The following is a 17,289-nucleotide window of genomic DNA, read 5'->3' on the forward strand; positions in this document are numbered from 1 at the left end:
CTTATTTTGATGAGTTAAAGCTACATAAAAACTTGTGTTCTCATTTATTCTACACACAGTAACACAAGTGGTCCTTTTACTATTTATTAGGAGAAAAAACTAAGAATATAAGATGTTAAAAACACTATTATTAGTGCATAGAAAATTCAATAGACAGCGCAATATTGCCAATCTGCGTCCCATCCTCACATCCTCACATACTCCTCTCTCTCTTTCCGTGGGTCTATGGAATTGTCAGTCAGCAGTCAATAAAGCTGACTTCATTCCAGCCTTTGCATCTCATTCTACTCTTAGTATCTTGGGGCTGACTGAGACCTGGATTCGTCCAGAAGACTCAGCAACCCCTGCTGCTCTCTCTAGCAATTTCTCCTTCTCCCACTCCCCTCGCCAGTCTGGGAGAGGTGGGGGTACAGGGCTTCTCGTTTCTAACAATTGCAAATACTCCACGCTCTCTTCTCTATGCAACAACAACTCATTTGAATATCATGCTATTACACTTACAACTCCCATTAAAATCCATATTGTAGTCATTTATCGCCCCCCAGGTCAGCTGGGTAACTTTGTAGATGAGCTGGATGTGCTGCTGTCCACTTTCCCTGAGGACGGCACCCCACTTCTAGTCTTCGGTGACTTCAACATTCATCTCGAAAAGCCACATGCAACAGACTTCACCTCTCTCCTAGACTCCTTCGATCTCAAACGACTTATCACCACAGCTACTCACAAATCAGGCAACCAACTGGACCTGGTTTACACACGCAACTGCACCACAGAAAACATCCTGGTGACACCTCTCCACGTTTCAGATCATTTCCTCATTACTTTCAGTCTACAACTCTCTACCCCTGCACCCCCACCCCCACCACCAGTCACTTTCAGACGAAACCTGCGCTCACTTTCCCCCTCCCATCTCTCCTCTGCCGTGTCATCCTCTCTCCCCCCACCCTCACAATTCTCATCTCTGGATGTGAATACCGCAACGGACACCTTATGCTCCACTCTAATCTCTTCTCTAGACATTATCTGCCCTCTCTCCTCCAGGCCAGCACGCACTACTCCCTCTAACCCCTGGTTATCTGAGGTTCTTCGGGAACACCGGACCGAACTCAGGGCAGCGGAGAGGAAATGGCACAAATCAAAAGACGCATCTGACCTGAGTATGTATCAATCTCTCCTCTCCTCCTTTTCTCTTGATGTTCATGCTGCAAAATCTTCATACTTCCACAACAAGATCAACAGCTCCTCCAACACACGATTACTCTTCAAGACATTCAACTCTCTCCTCTGTCCACCTCCACCACCTCCCGCCTCCTCCTTAACTGCTGACGATTTAGCGACCTTCTTCACCAACAAAACAACAGCTATCAGCAGTCAGTTCTCAGCTCCACACACACAGGAACCCAGACCGACCCCTTCCACAGCCAATACCCCTCTGTCCTCCTTTTCTCCGCTAACCGAGGAAGAAGTATCTACACTTCTCCTCTCCAGTCACCCTACCACCTGCACGCTTGACCCCATCCCCTCACACCTTCTACAAGCCATCTCTCCCACACTTCTACCATCACTCACACACATCATCAACTCATCCCTCCACACTGGCACCTTCCCTACAGCATTCAAGCAGGCTCGGGTTACTCCACTGCTCAAAAAACCAACGCTAAACACATCATTGGTAGAGAATTACAGACCTATCTCTCTCCTACCATTCATTGCGAAGACACTTGAAAGAGCTGTCTTCAACCAACTAACATCCTTCTTGTCTCTAAACAACCAGCTGGATGTCAACCAATCTGGCTTCAAGAAAGGACATTCAACTGAGACTGCATTACTGTCAGTCACAGAAGCCCTACGGATCGCAAAAGCTGCTTCCAAATCTTCAGTCCTCATTCTCCTGGATCTGTCTGCTGCCTTCGACACGGTGAATCATCAGATCCTTCTGTCCACCCTCTCATCACTGGGCATCACAGGAACTTCACTCCACTGGTTTGAGTCCTATCTCACAGGTAGGTCCTTCAAGGTCACATGGAGAGGCGAGGTATCCAGAGCACATCAGCTGACCACAGGGGTTCCCCAGGGTTCAGTTCTTGGTCCCCTCCTCTTCTCCATCTACACCACATCACTGGGACACATCATACAGGCACACGGTTTTTCCTACCACTGCTATGCTGATGACACACAGCTCTTCCTCTCCTTTCAACCAGATGATCCCACAGTAGCTGCACGGGTCTCAAGGTGTCTGGCGGACATCTCCACATGGATGAAGGAACATCACCTGCAGCTCAACCTGGCAAAGACTGAGCTTCTCGTCCTCCCTGCCAATCCGTCTCTACAGCACGACTTCACCATCCAGCTAGAGTCATCATTAATCACCCCATCAAGATCGGTCAGAAATCTTGGAGTAACGTTTGATGACCAGCTGACCTTCACAGATCACATTTCAAAGACAGCTCGATCATGCAGGTTTGCACTGCACAACATCAGGAAGATCAGGCCTTTCCTAACTGAGCATGCAACACAACTTATCGTCCAGGCCCTGGTCATCTCTAGGCTTGACTACTGCAATGCCCTTCTGGCTGGACTCCCAGCATGTGCGACCAAACCCCTACAGATGATCCAGAATGCTGCAGCTCGTCTTGTCTTCAACGAGCCCAAGAGGGCCCACGTCACTCCTCTGTTCATCTCTCTGCACTGGCTACCTCTAGCTGCTCGCATCAAGTTCAAGGCACTGACGCTTGCTTACAGAACTATCACAGGCTCAGCTCCCTCCTACTTTCACTCACTCCTACGAGTCTACATCCCTACCAGACACCTAAGATCGGTCAACGAGCGACGTCTCGTGGTTCCATCACAGAAAGCCACAAAATCACTTTCCAGAACATTCTCATTTACAGTTCCATGCTGGTGGAACGCTCTCCCCACCCTCATCCGGAATGCAGAATCCCTGACAACATTCAAAAAACAGCTGAAAACCAATCTCTTCCGTGAGCACTTAACCTTATAGAAAAAAAAATATATATATTTTCCTTTCCCTTTGAAACATCACTTATCAGGCTTATGCTACTCTGAATAATACCTGAACTTCGTATTTTGAGCACTTCCTGCGTTGTTGTTGCTTTTGCCTCTTTATGATGACTCGCTGAATTTAGTCCTAATTTGTAAGTCGCTTTGGATAAGGGCGTCTGCTAAATGACTAAATGTAAATGTAAAAATGATGTAATAATTGACTGGGTTAAAAAAACAAGTGAAAATAGAAGTTGGCTTAAGCTTCTCACCATGGACATTGACTTTGATTGTTTTGGTAAAATGATTTGAGTTGCTGGAGATCTCAAGTTTAAATTGCCCGGTGTCTTTGACTCTCATGTTCTTTATAGTGAGATTTCCAGTTTTATGATCCAGCGTCAGTCTGTCTTTGAATTTCCCACCAGGACCATCCTTTACTGAGAACCTATCGTCCCTTTTATGGCACACAGCAATGACAGTAAATAAGATTGTTGAATCAGACACTCTGGAATCAACGTATTTCCATCGTAGTCGATCATCTCTCGGTAAGTCAGCAACACCAGAGTTTAGAGTGACAGTTTCTCCATGCTTCACTTCTATTTCCTTAACTTGATCTAGCCCAGCGTTAAACATATCTGGAGAAAAGTTAAACATGAATTAAACATGCAGAGGTGGTACGCAACGATCATATCTTGTTAAACAAACCTTAGTTTTCTGTAATTTTGGAAATTATACATTTTATACAAATTATATAACATTTTCTTTGTGGATTTACACCGCAAGCAATATGGTAAAGTTGCTCACAAGAGAGGGATCTTACCCTGAAGTGGATCACATTCTTCCTGACCTGTTCCAACAATAATCACAGATTATTATTATTATTTAATTTTTTCATGATTACTTGTAATGGACAATGAAAACGTACAATGTTGTAAACTTGTTAGAGCCATAACTACATTCATAATTTTGTAATATTTACCCTTAAATCAAATTATGTTTTTTCTGATAAATGTTTGTTTTGTGTTATTTGTACTGTGTCACGTGACTTTGCCTAGTTTTATAAGCATTATGTGTAATAATTTCGAAGAAAATTAAGGAAGAAGGTTTGTTGGTGCTAGACAATCTTTTTACCCTGGAAAAGGTTTTTGGAACGTGAATACGTCCAAAGTACTTTTGATATATAAATACAAAATAGTGTTGATTTCTCTTATATATATATATTATATAGTTATAATATATTATTATATTGTTATAGTATATTATATAGTATATAGAGGAATAGCTTCCTCTGGTTCCTCAGGAGTCTGATTATAGTCTGTTATAAAATAATACAATAATTTATACAGTGAAGCAAGTAGCAGAACAATCAATTTCTACCACAATCTAGCAGATTTTTTTATTTTGGTTACAAAGTTTTGTGGTTACACATTATTCTCATTGGATCAGCTGTATGTAACACTTACCCGTTTCTTTTGCTTTTGCAGATTTCTTGTAAAAGTAAACAGCAGCAGCAGCCAGCACAGCTGCCAGCAGGAGGACACCAACACATATACCCACTATAGTGCCAACAGACAGTCCTTGTGCTGTAACAGAGAAGGTATAGGTCCAGTAACTATCTAATGTATCTTACAATACCTGTTCATGATCTGTTGAAGCTGTGAGACTATTTTGCACTACCTTGTTTTTTGTTTTCACTTTTAAAAACAAATATTGTATACATGATTATGTTATAGCCTGGTTATAGATATACCTTCACATGTGTGGCAGAGTGTGTTGATGTCCAGATGTGTGGTCTGGTTGCTGATGGGATTGTTCAGCACACAGCTGTAGGTGTTCTTATCCTGATATTCCACCTCCAGAGGTAGAGAGAGACTGATGCTGAGATCAGACGCACTGATGTTTGACAAAACACTGATTCCTTTGTACCAGGAGAGAGTCACATGACTCACATTCACCTCTGATGAACACAGCAATGAACATGACGATGATGATGATGAACAGTCTCTGCTGATGACAGGAACAGGCAAATGAGCTGGAAAACATGAATAGTCATAACAGAATAATCAGATAAATCAACCTTTAGTGGTAAATCACCACGTTCATCTGGAAGGAATTAGATCTGAATGACACCTTAAACCAGTAGTTTGACATGTTTACAAATGTATTGGCATTTGATGTGGGAAAGTTCTAAAAATGATTTAGGTAAGAATTTAAGGAATAACTCTGGTTAAAAATACATTTTAAGTTCCATCAATATTGTCTATATAGCAGAAAATAATTTACTCGTCACTCAGTTTAAGTGTTTTACCTTTGGAGTAATGCATTTACAGCAATTCGTTAAGTTAAAGCAATATGAACTATTTTGATAATTATACCCTATTCGAGTTGTTAAGTTGTCTAGAATCAAAACAATAAACACAATCAGTATGTCAGCTTTGTCTACAACAGTTCATGGGCAAATGACTCGAGTAACATCATAGACCTTTAATAAATTCCTATTCCTTTCCCAAATTTTAGATGAAGTAATATTTATTTTAATGCAAACTTGTGTTAATTTCTTCACATCAAAAGTTTTGATAGAGATAATACCACTGAAAGACTTGAGCTACTCACCAGTGACAGTAACATTAAACGTCTTATACAAGCTCCTGCTGAAAAATTTATATATTCCAGAGAAATTAGCTGTGATGTTCTTGATGGTAATAGATACAGACTGTCGGTCCACCAGCAATCTGTCTTTAAATTGCATAATTTCAAAGTTTATTACTATGACAATATTGTCAGGTCCAAAGGTCCACACTGTAAGATCTTCGCTAGGTATTTCATCAGTGTATAGAGTGACTGAGTCTCCCTCAGTCACTGGCACTGACTCCACTATATAACCAAACACACCTGAAAAACAAACAGAAACGTTTATTCAGATTTGTTAGGAAAAAAACAATAGACAGTAAAGGACAGAGCCTTTGTTTGGACCAGAGTTTGATATAAAACAACATACTGTAACACAAATAGCACAATTTCTTCAACCCAATTATGCCCGACATGAAGATATTTTGAAGAATGTTGGTGATCGACTTCCAATAGTAGAAAAAAATACTATGGAAGTAAATTGCTACTGTCAACTGTTTAGTTACCAACATTCTTCAAAATATCTTCCTTTGTGCTCAGCAGAAGAAAGAAACTCATACATCAAAATTCCCTTTAAGTCAGTGATGAAACTACAGAAAAAGCAGTTGTTTTAAAGGGGTCATATAATGGTACATGCACTTTTACAAGTTGCTTGTACTGAAATGTGTGTTGGCAGTGCCTGTACACAACCATCATAAAATGATAAAAATCCATCCAGTGTTTTAAAAAAAAAAATCTTCTTATATGTTTTCCCCTGTCTCAAATCAAGCCGTTCGACCTTGTGACACCACAAGATCGGACGCCCCTCCCACAATTGTTGATTGACAGCAGCGTTTCAACACAGACCCGCCCTCGCTCGTGAGAGAGCTCAGCTGTCATTATAGTCCGCATTGTTGATACTCTGGAGCAGAATGGCGTCTGCGATTGTGGTGTTCTGTTCTTGGGTGTAATAAGGAACACAGCATCATTTTGATGTTCCTAAATCCGAACCGCTGAAGACGAACGAAGACGAACTTTTAAAAAAAAGGTAAAGCCAATTTTCATTTTTGGGTGAACTATCCCTTTAAGTACACATGCGAGTGCATGCCAGTGGCCAGTGGGGGAGGTGGGGCAGTCGTGTCTGAGAAAGGTACTGTAAAGAATGTAAAGGTGTGAGCAAGTGTGTACAAGACAACCGTCACTAGAAACCGCCCTCATACATAACTAGGCTACAAAAGCTGCAAACATTCACTAATTCCTCAAGAAGGAAACACTTAGAGCCAGAGAGATTTAAACTTTTAGACAGGAAGATGATCGGTGTTCTGATTTTGTTTTCTGCTAAACGTGTAGGCTAGCCTAAATATGTAGCCTTTATGAGATTTAACACAATCTCTTGAGAGAGGTTAGTTGTGTTGCTGTCAGAAAACAACACGCTGCTTCGTTTAAAACGGACAGGGTTCAGTCTATTTCATCAAAAATGAATTTATGCAAATACCTTTGGAAGTAGGAAAATGCTATCTGTAGTTTCTGATACAGCCACAAATACTAGGAAATGTGGAAAAAGAGCTACAGATTACGACACTGTTAATAGATCTGATCGACTACAAGAGAGTGTTTTATTAGTCCCGCCCCTCGACCGCTTTATGGTGACGATCGCTTGGCTTGCCTTAATACATTCTTATAAAGGTCAATAATACTAATAATAATAATAGCATACATTACTTTTATTAAAACAATTAGCCTATTTAAAAATGCACACGTCTATTTTGTTGTCATGTTGCCTGCAGTGCTGTTAAAAAAAATTAAATAAAGCTGTAGGCCTACAGGCTCAAACGACCGAAACCGAAAGTGCGTTAAACAATGTTTAGCCTACAACTTACCGTCTATGTGAAGTAATAAAAATGAAAAAATTGCTCTTCATATCGCTGTCGAGTTTAGTAAAATCTGAGTGAAGAAACATGAAAAGTGGAAATGGGCCGCTCCGAATGTTCGTCCCGTCAGAACTTCTGAACCGACAAAATGCACATTTTGAAACTTATTTTTTAAAAAAGACACTTAACCCAATGATAGCCTACTGACTGAGATCCACTGGTGTCTGTTCTTGTTGTTTGTTTCCACAAAAAAAAAGAGTGATTTAAACTTCCTCAGAAGAAAGCTCAGAGCGGATTACACGCTTGGTCGTACGCAATAATAAGAGAGAAAAGGTATCACACAAAGCCAGGTGTGTCACTTCACTTTTGTTACGCAAGTCTTCATGGCTTGATATTCATGAGTAGCTTTTCCAGCAGTTTCCTTATCTGAGTTTTCTCTCAAAGGGACATTAGCTATTGACTTGTTATGAGCTGCAACAAAGATTTTTGTATAATAGAAGATTATGAATTGAATACTCTTTAGTTTAATTAATTAATTTTTTCTTTTCTTTTTTTTTTCTTTCAATCCATTTTTGCACCTGATATTACTGTTATTTTGCAATGATGTATTATTTTTGCCAAGTTGTTTGTGCATGATATTTTTTCAATAAAAAACTATGGAAATACAAGCTTTTTTTCTATTAAAGAAACTATCAACTTTAACAATGTTAAAACAATTTTCCATACTATTAAAATTGTCAATGAGCCATTTATCTTTCATCAAATGTTCCTCCACCTGTAATTTGCACATTTATTATTCTAACCATTAGATGTCGATAGAGAGCCAGAGATTCTGCACTGAATCCCAATAGTCTGTTTCAAGCCTGACTTGATACAACATGCAGTGCAGGTAGAAAACTTCACTTGACACCCCCAACATCTTCAATTTCACTTTAAAAATTATACTTATTATATATTGAAAAGGTCTTGGGGCATCTTGTTCTCAAACTGTTCTCTCTCTGTCTGAGCCAAAAAAAAAAAAAAACAGAGAAGCTTTTAACTCTCTCTGTTAAAAGCCAAATCATTTGCATGATTAAAGTCAGGTTGGAGCAATAACCATCAATGTCTGAGTTTACAAATGCCATTGTCATATTCTCTAAAAAGCAAAGGTCTAATTTTGCAGCTAATAGTAATATTACCCACAACAATCGTTCTTAGTACTTAAATGTAATTTTTAGCATTTTAGAATCGACCCACAGGAAGTATATGTTTTTATAAAGCAGAAAGAAAATGATATGTGATTCACTGAATGCATGACAATCTGTGGAGTTTGTGAGTCGAAGTGAAACCTGTTGTGGCCTCATTTATTTATCTAGAACAAAAAGCGGGTTCATTTGTTAGGAGGACAGCGTGTGCACGAGAGTTTGTGGGTGAAGAGCTTCTTTCCTTTCATTAACATGAACATCACAGTCTGAATTCCACATCAAACAAACATTTACAGCGAAATAATATAGTAAATGTAGTTACACAGAATGTTATTTTCTGATTTTATTTCACCTTCAACCATATAGGATACAGCAAATAAATAAATAGATAACCTGAGGCTGTCTGCCAACAAGAATAGTTTATGCTATACATAGTAAACATGTTTGCAACTCTAACCTCAGCACTGCGACCTCAGCGAGTGTGTGTAGACTCAAGACTTACATCTTTTTAGAGGAGGATTCACATGCATCGCCTGGTCACTCTTAATGTTGACATTCATTTTGAGTTATTGACTGTTTAGCGAACAGCTTAGAAAATGGCCCATGCGTTTGTTTTGTTCTGTTTGTACTGGTTGGGTCTTGTTGGTAATAAATTGATTAAAACGGATTTTATATAAAAAGTTTAACCAATATAAGTTCTGAGTTGTGTCTGAATAACCATTTCGGATGTTCTTCAGGTGTTTTTGGTGCTGAGACAGATGCAATAGAGTCAGTGCCAGTGATGGTGTTTGCATATTTTACCACAGCTGAAGTGAAATAAATGCAATATTTGCCAAATAATACACAGATGTTTCAGAGACATTTTCATTCAATACTTTATGTACTGCTTCATACAGCGTCTGTTTGAACAAGAATAAAGTTCAACATAAGCAATGAAGTGGAGTCTACTTTTTTTAATCAGTTTTAATTTGATAAACATGACAAAATATAACATTGCAACTACATGAAAAGAGTGTTTACTGTTATAAAAAAACTGATTTGTGAGCTTTAGAGGAACTAAGGTGTTCGAATAAACACGAAACACACGTGATCGTTGTCATGCGGTGAATCCGGCCAATCGTGGAACAGCTGTGACGTCATCAGCCCTCCTGCAGCCGCTCTTGAGCAGGGGGGCAGGGTTTCATAAAATATTGAAGCTTCCCCGGGCGCCGCCATTGATTAGCGGACCCCAACCTGCTGTTAGCATTCCATTGACTCCCATTCATTTTGGCGTCACTTTGACAGCGAATAACTTTACATCTGAGGCGTTTAAAGACTCCATTTGTCCATTATTTATTTCTAAAGAAACACGAAAATGTATAAAAGGCTCCATTACCTTGTATCTTACGTTATGGCCCCGTAGAAGCAGTTTTTGTAAAAATAGGCTAACGATTGCGTCATAACCACTCGACTCTCTGTCGCACAGTAGAGAGATTACCGTATGGACAGGAGGAGAAGCTCGCGGGCAATCGCGGGGACGTGGAGGCAAAATGACAAAGTAATTAATCAGAATACTTAGCAAAAGTTTCTCCTGCTCCAGCTCATGGACACCTCCTACTCACACTCTCCGTCTCTGCAAGTTTCGGAAGGGAATGATTCAGATTTCTCTCGGCACAGCTACTAGAAGACAGACGGGTTGCTCACGTCACATCTACGTCGTCAAGCTCAGTTTGAGTCTGCGCAGTACGCTCAGCCATCAGGAAGTAAGAGCTTCTAATTGACTTCACTTGTCTCCGTTGAATCCAATGGGGTCGTATGTCCATTTCTTTTATTGTCTATGCTCTTGAGAAGCTGCGCTGGCTGAGTTCTCCGGCTACTCTCAAATCGCTCTCGCGGTACTTTGATGGCACACGTCACAGTCACGTGGCGTCGGCGCTGTATCAAGTCGGACAACATTTCTAACCGGCATGCACTGCTTCAAGTCAGCCGCCGATCGGTCTGTGCAGAGCTGCATGAAGTCGAACAAGCCTTCAGTGTCAGTGTGAGAGGGGGAGTGGTCAGCGGCTAGAGCGGCAAAAGCCAGTGTGTGCTATATTTAACAATATCTTTTGCATTTCTAATCCAAACAAGACACCTGTCAAGATTGAAATCCATCGGACTATTGGTTCGAGAGATATGCGAATAACAGACACACAGATAGACAGAAAGACATTCCTGTAATTTATAGATAGATAGATAGATAGATAGATAGATAGATAGATAGATAGATAGATAGATAGATAGATAGATAGATGGGCCACTTTAGGCTTTAAATGTGATTTAAAATATTTGGGCCATATTTGCCATTTTACATGTGGGCCACATCAGGCTCAAATAAATTTTTTTCCAGGCCATAAGAAGACCTGCAGTCCCGCATCATTGCCTGAAGTAGCCCACATCTGGGTCTGCTATCTGGGATTTTGAAGCAGTTATATTCATTTTTGAAAATGTATGTTTTTAATAAGTAACTAAATGAGACCAATTGGGGTGTGAGTGTGGTCTTGATGCTATCAAATATTGGCTGGATTTGTGTTTATTAATCCAGTCAACGTTAGCCATTCTGAATCTTGACTGGATTTTTCAAATATACTTTTTTGCAGACTTAATAGAATATGTTGTCTTAAGCCCAAGCAAGAATATTAGTACATATATATATATATATATATTAGTGGTGGGCCGTTATCGGCGTTAACGTGCTGCGTTAAGCATGTCTTCCCAGGTGAAAAAAAAGTGTACTTTAGTGCACTAAAAATACACTTAAGTACAAGAAAGTACATTTGTAGTACATTCATATTTTTTGTGCTAAAAACAACTGTAAAAATAATACACTATTAATACACTAATTAAAAGTATATTTTTACTTAAGTAGTACTTAAGTGTAATTAATAAAGTATACTAAATACCATTTATATTTTAAATGTATTTTTAGTGCATAAAAAAAATATATACTTTTGAAAAAATAGACAGAAGAGTTTTTTTAGTGTATTTCTTACAAGTACATTTTTAACGCATTAAAAATAGTTCATTGTTAGTGTACTTTTACATAGCTATCAAAGTACACTAGCAATGAACTATTTTTAATGTGTTAAAATGTACTTGTAAGAAATACACTAAAAAACTCTTCTGTCTATTTTTTCAAAAGTATATATTTTTTTAATGCACTAAAAATACATTTTTAAAAAATAAGGCTTTTAGTATACTTTATTAATTACACTTAATTACTATTTAAATTAAAACATACTTTTAATTAGTTTATTTATAATGTATTATTTTTACAGTTGTTTTTAGCACAAAAAATAAGAATGTACTACAAATTACTTTCTTGTAATTAAGTGTTTTTTTAGTGCACTCAAGTACACTTTATTTTCACCTAGTGAAAATACTAAAGTAGTACTTAAGTGTAATTAAGAAAGTATACTAAATACCATTGATATTTTAAATGTATTTTTAGTGCATATAAATTTGTGTTTTGTTCATATAAGATACGTACAGTAATCTGTAGTTTAATCATTTTATTAAAGGGTTAGTTCACCCAAAAATCGAAAAGTTCTTTGTATTTAGTCACCCGCGTGTTGTTCTAAACCCTTAAGACTTCCATTAACCATCGCATCACAAAATATTATATTTATGATGGAATCTGAGCGCTGGATAAGTCTTCCATTGACTTCCAAGGGGCTTAAACTTGCTCGATCAGAAATCGTATTAAGACATTGTTTGAAATTGTCTAAGTGACTCCAGTGGCTCAACCATCCATTTATCAAGCGACGAGAATAGTTTTTTTGTGCCAAAAACAAACAAAAATAACGAATTTATTCCAATATCCATACTCGTGTTGTGCTTGAAAGTTGTTTACATAGTGTATCTGAGCGAGCTTCTGGGTTCTACGTCACCAGGCGTCACACACATGACCTGCGTTGGCCAATAGTGAGCCTGTGTGGTGACGTAGAACCCAGAAGCGCTGCGCAGATAGACTACGTAAACAACTTTCAAGCACAACACGAGTAAATGGATATTGGAATAAATTCGTTATTTTTGTTTGTTTTTGGCGCAGAAAAAGTATTCTCGATGGTTGAGCCACTGAAGTCACTTGGACTATTTTAAACAATGTCTATATGTTTTCTGATCGAGCAAGTTTAAGCCCCTTGGAAGTCAATGGAAGACTTATCCAGCGCTCAGATTACATCATAAATATAATATTTTGTTATGCAATTATAAATGGAAGCCATACGGGGTTAGAACAACACGCAGGTGAGTAAAAACTGAGATCATTTTGATTTTTGGGTGAACTCCTTTAATGCTTTTAGTTTAAGCTTGCCACTTGTGTTATTTTGTTTCCCAACAGTCTGTTTGGACTTTAATAATGTTTAAAAAAAATAAAGTGTTTTTTAAGAAAGAGATGCTTTTTGTTTGTACACATACCATTCCTCCTGTATCCTTTTAAACTATAGGTGTTTTCATTTACATGAATTACATTTACCGGTTATTTTTATCAAATGCATTACATCTAACTTTAAAATGATTATTGTATTAAACGCCTTCATCATTGGTGGACAATTTTAACATTTACATTTTAACAGTATAACTTCAGCATAAATGAGGCAGAAAATGCTACTGATAACACAGTAATAGTGTACTTGACAAAAAAAAACCCATTAACATTTAAATGTTTTATAAAAGTACTTTTGACATAGTTAAAATACATTTTTACAATAAATTAGTTTCCATAAATATAATATGATTGTATATTCTTATATTTTAAAGAATTTAAAGGTGTATTTAAAAATGTTTTAAAGATGGGTTCTATTGCTCTAAGGGGGAAAAAAATTAAAGCTGAAATAATATTTTAAAATCATGTTTAAGTTCATCTTAAGTTTGTATAAAAATAGCACAGTTGATATATTCTTATATTTTAAATAATTTATAAGTGTATTTAAAAATGTATTAAAGATTTAATCTAAAGATAAAATTAAAGCTGAAATAGTATGTTAAAAGCATATTTAAGTTCATCTTCAGTGTGTCTCAAAATAGCACAGTTGAGTACACTAAGATGATCTTAAGTTTATATTAAGAAGTACTAAAGAACAATTTTTAGTATATTAAGTACAAAATAAGTGCGTGAAAATAGAGCACTTTAAATACATTATGGAAGTGTATTAATTGCACTTAAATAAAATGTATTTTAGTGTACTTTTTTAATCTAGGAATACATTATAAGTATAATTTGTATATAATTACATATTATTATTATTATAATTTAAATAGTTTATTATTGTATTTAAAGATGATTTCAATTATACTTAAAGTGGTAACAAAATACATTTAAAAAAAATATGAAATAGTATATTAAAAATACACTTAAATTCATCTTCAGTGTGTCTCAAAAAAGCACAATTGAGTACACTAAGATGATTTTAAGTTTATATTAAGCAGTACTAAAGGTAAGCTTTTAGTATATTAAGTGCAAAATAAGTGTGTCGAAAATAGAGCACTTTAAGTATATTATGGAAGTGTATTATGGAAGTGTAATAAAATGTATTTTAGTGCACTTTTTTTAATCTAGGAATACATTCTAAGTATAATTTGTATATAATTTAATATTATTATTATTATAATTTAAATAGTTTATTATTGTATTTAAAGATGATTTCAATTATACTTAAAGTGGTAACAAAATACATTTTTAAAAAATATGAAATAGTATATTAAAAATACACTTAAATTCATCTTCAGTGTGTCTCAAAAAAGCACAATTGAGTACACTAAGATGATTTTAAGTTTATATTAAGCAGTACTAAAGATAAGCTTTTAGTATATTAAGTGCAAAATAAGTGTGTCGAAAATAGAGCACTTTCAGTACATTATGAAAGTGTATTATGGAAGTGTACTAAGTGCACTTAAATAAAATGTATTTTAGTGCACTTTTTTTTCCACCTGGGTTTAGCACTATATTTAGCTAAATATTCTCATCAAATATAGTTATCAACACATAACAAGCACCTGTTTTTGCATACGGTCACATTACTTGCACTTAATGAATCACTTCTTAACCATTAAAAAAAGTGATATGCATGTGTGTAAATCCGTATAGACTACATCTGCCGACTGGCATTGTCATGTGAAACTGTGTCACCGTTCCCCACCTGACTCCTCCTCATTCTCATTGGATAAAGTGTCTGTTGGCTCAACAGTATATGTACTAGTGTTGTTGGGGTCCTCTTCCGGTATCAAGGACAACATTGTCTCATTTAGATCATCCCCACATATTTGTGTGGCAGCTGTAGAAAACAAAGAAACACAGAAGGGTAAAAGACAGAAAGCCGTAGAGTTAAATTGCACTGTATAGCAAATTAAATATTCATGTTAAAATGGATGGCAAAAGAAAAAAATGCAATTGGTTTCAAACTCAGATTTACACTATCTTTACCTGATCGCAATTATACACTGTAAAAAAGTTGCTGATTTAAATTTTTAAGTACAATCAACTTGAATGTTTAAGTAATTTCAACTTAAAACATTGTTGAATCTTGTGTGACTTATAAAAAAAGTTGAAAATTGCTTAACTCATTTTGATGAGTTAAAGCAATGTAAAATGTTGTCACAACTTATTGATCATATAATTTTTTACAGTGTCTAATTATAATTCTACACACAGTAACACAAGCAGAGATATGGCCCTTTTACTATTTATGTGGAGAAAAAACTAAGAATATAAGCTATTAAAAACACTACTATTGTGAAGTGTGGACAGAAACACTATTATTATTATTATTATTATTATTATTACTATGGTGTAATAGTTGACTGGGTTCAAAAATAAAAAAAAACAAGTGAAAATAGAAGTTGGCTTAAGCTTCTCACCACGGACATTGACTTTGATTGTTTTCATGATAGGATTTGTGTTGCTGGAGATCTCAAGTTTAAAATGCCCAGTGTCTTTGACTCTCATGTTCTTGATAGTGAGATTTCCAGTTTTATGATCCAGCGTCAGTCTGTCTTTGAATTTCCCACCAGGACCATCCTTTACTGAGAACCTATCGTTCCTTTTATGGCACACAGCAATGACTTTAAATAAGGTTGTGGAATCAGAGACTCTGGAATCAGCGTATTTCCATCGTAGTCGATCATCTCTCGGTAAGTCAGCAACACCAGAGTTTAGAGTGACAGTTTCTCCATGCTTCACTTTTATTTTCTTCATTTGATCTTGCCCAGCGTTAAACATATCTGGAGAAAAGTTGTTAAACAAACCTTAGGTTTCTGTGATATTGGAAATTATAACATTTTCTTTGTGGATTTACACCGCAAGCAATATGGTAAAGTTGCTCACAAGAAAGGGATCTTACCATGAAGTGGATCACATTCTTCCTGACCTGTTCCAACAATAATCACAGATTATTTTATTTTATTTTATTTTTTTAGATTAATTGTAATGGACAATGAAAACATATATTGTTTTAAAGTAACTTACTGTTTGGTAAATCTCTCTGCTGATTAGGCATTTCCCCATCTGCTAAAGACAACAGATCTTAATCTGATTTGGACTTGGAGCCATTACTTCATTAATAATTTTGTAATATTTTCCCTTAAATTAAGAGTGATTGTGTTTTTTGATAAATGTATATTTTGTGTTATTAGTACTGTTTCAAGTGCCTTTGACTAGTTATATACGCGTTATATGCGTAACAATTTTGAAGAAGAAGAAGGAAGAAGGTTTGTTAGTGCTAGACAATCTTTTGACTGTAGAAATGAGTTTAAATTTCTCTTATAATGTAACAAGACAAAGAAAAAGTTATAGATTCATGCATCAAATCCTTTGTGCAAAACCCTTTTGGAAATAGCGAAGACGGGGCTCAAACACACAGAGAGATTCAGTTGGTGCACACAGTAATTCAATATCTTACCGTTATCTGGAGGGTCAACAACATCATCTCTACGAACTGGACCTGTTTAAACAATAATTGATGCAAGTTAACTTTTTGATTGTGGTTTCAGACTAGTGTGTTTTTTTCTCCATTTATATTGTCCTCCGGAGTGAAATTAATTTAGTTAACTGCTCAAAATTGTTTTGTTTTTTATATCTAAATTGTTTTTAATCACGATACATTTACTTGAAAAAAATCTGCCATGGTTTGATAAATTTATCAGAAAACAAGACATGATATCTTATGTCATTTTTTACTGTTTTTTACAGTTTACTGTTGCTGTTTACTGTTACTGTTTTACTGTTGCTGTTTACTGTTACTGTTTTACTGTTACGGTTTACTATTACTGTTTTACTGTAACTGTTTACTGTTACTATTTACTGTTACTGTTTACTGTTACTGTTTACTGTTGCTGTTTACTCTTACGATTTACTGTTAAATGTTACTGTTTACTGTTAATGTTTCTGTTTACTGGTACTGTAACTGTAACTGTTTACTGTTACTGTTACTGTTTACTGTTACTGTTACTGTTACCGTTTACTGTTTACTGTTTACTGCTTACTGTTACTGTTACTGTTACCGTTTACTGTTTACTGCTTACTGTTTACTGTTACTGTTACCGTTTACTGTTTACTGTAACTGTTACTGTTACCGTTTACTGTTACTGTTTACTGTTACTGTTACCGTTAC

At 36.3% G+C, this 17,289-nt stretch overlaps 1 protein-coding gene across 13 annotated transcripts in view; it reads right to left on the bottom strand.

Annotated features, from left to right (window-relative positions):
• Positions 1-17,289, bottom strand: part of LOC309476032 (uncharacterized protein) — a 30,585-nt gene that overhangs the window by 5,394 nt on the left and 7,902 nt on the right. For 3 of the 13 annotated variants that reach the window (XR_014197909.1, XM_082139140.1, XM_082139146.1), the window contains exons 7-10: positions 16,579-16,620; positions 16,146-16,187; positions 3,821-3,847; positions 3,273-3,635 (exon numbers count right to left, since the gene is read on the bottom strand). Coding sequence is in view for 12 of the 13 variants with exons in the window: in XM_082139140.1 (XP_081995266.1) it covers positions 3,273-3,635; positions 3,821-3,847; positions 16,146-16,187; positions 16,579-16,620 (474 nt within the window). In the remaining variant the exon portion in view is untranslated. Of the gene's footprint in view, positions 1-3,272; positions 3,636-3,820; positions 3,848-4,463; positions 4,584-4,750; positions 5,033-5,613; positions 5,893-14,617; positions 14,956-15,538; positions 15,902-16,020; positions 16,057-16,145; positions 16,188-16,578; positions 16,621-17,289 lie in introns of those variants that run through there. The other 10 variants (XM_082139143.1, XM_082139150.1, XM_082139148.1 and 7 more) reach the window with 10 other exon arrangements.

This window comes from Leuciscus leuciscus (genome assembly GCF_965113295.1).
Source record: "Leuciscus leuciscus genome assembly, chromosome: 15".
In the NCBI taxonomy this organism is placed as follows: domain Eukaryota; kingdom Metazoa; phylum Chordata; class Actinopteri; order Cypriniformes; family Leuciscidae; genus Leuciscus; species Leuciscus leuciscus.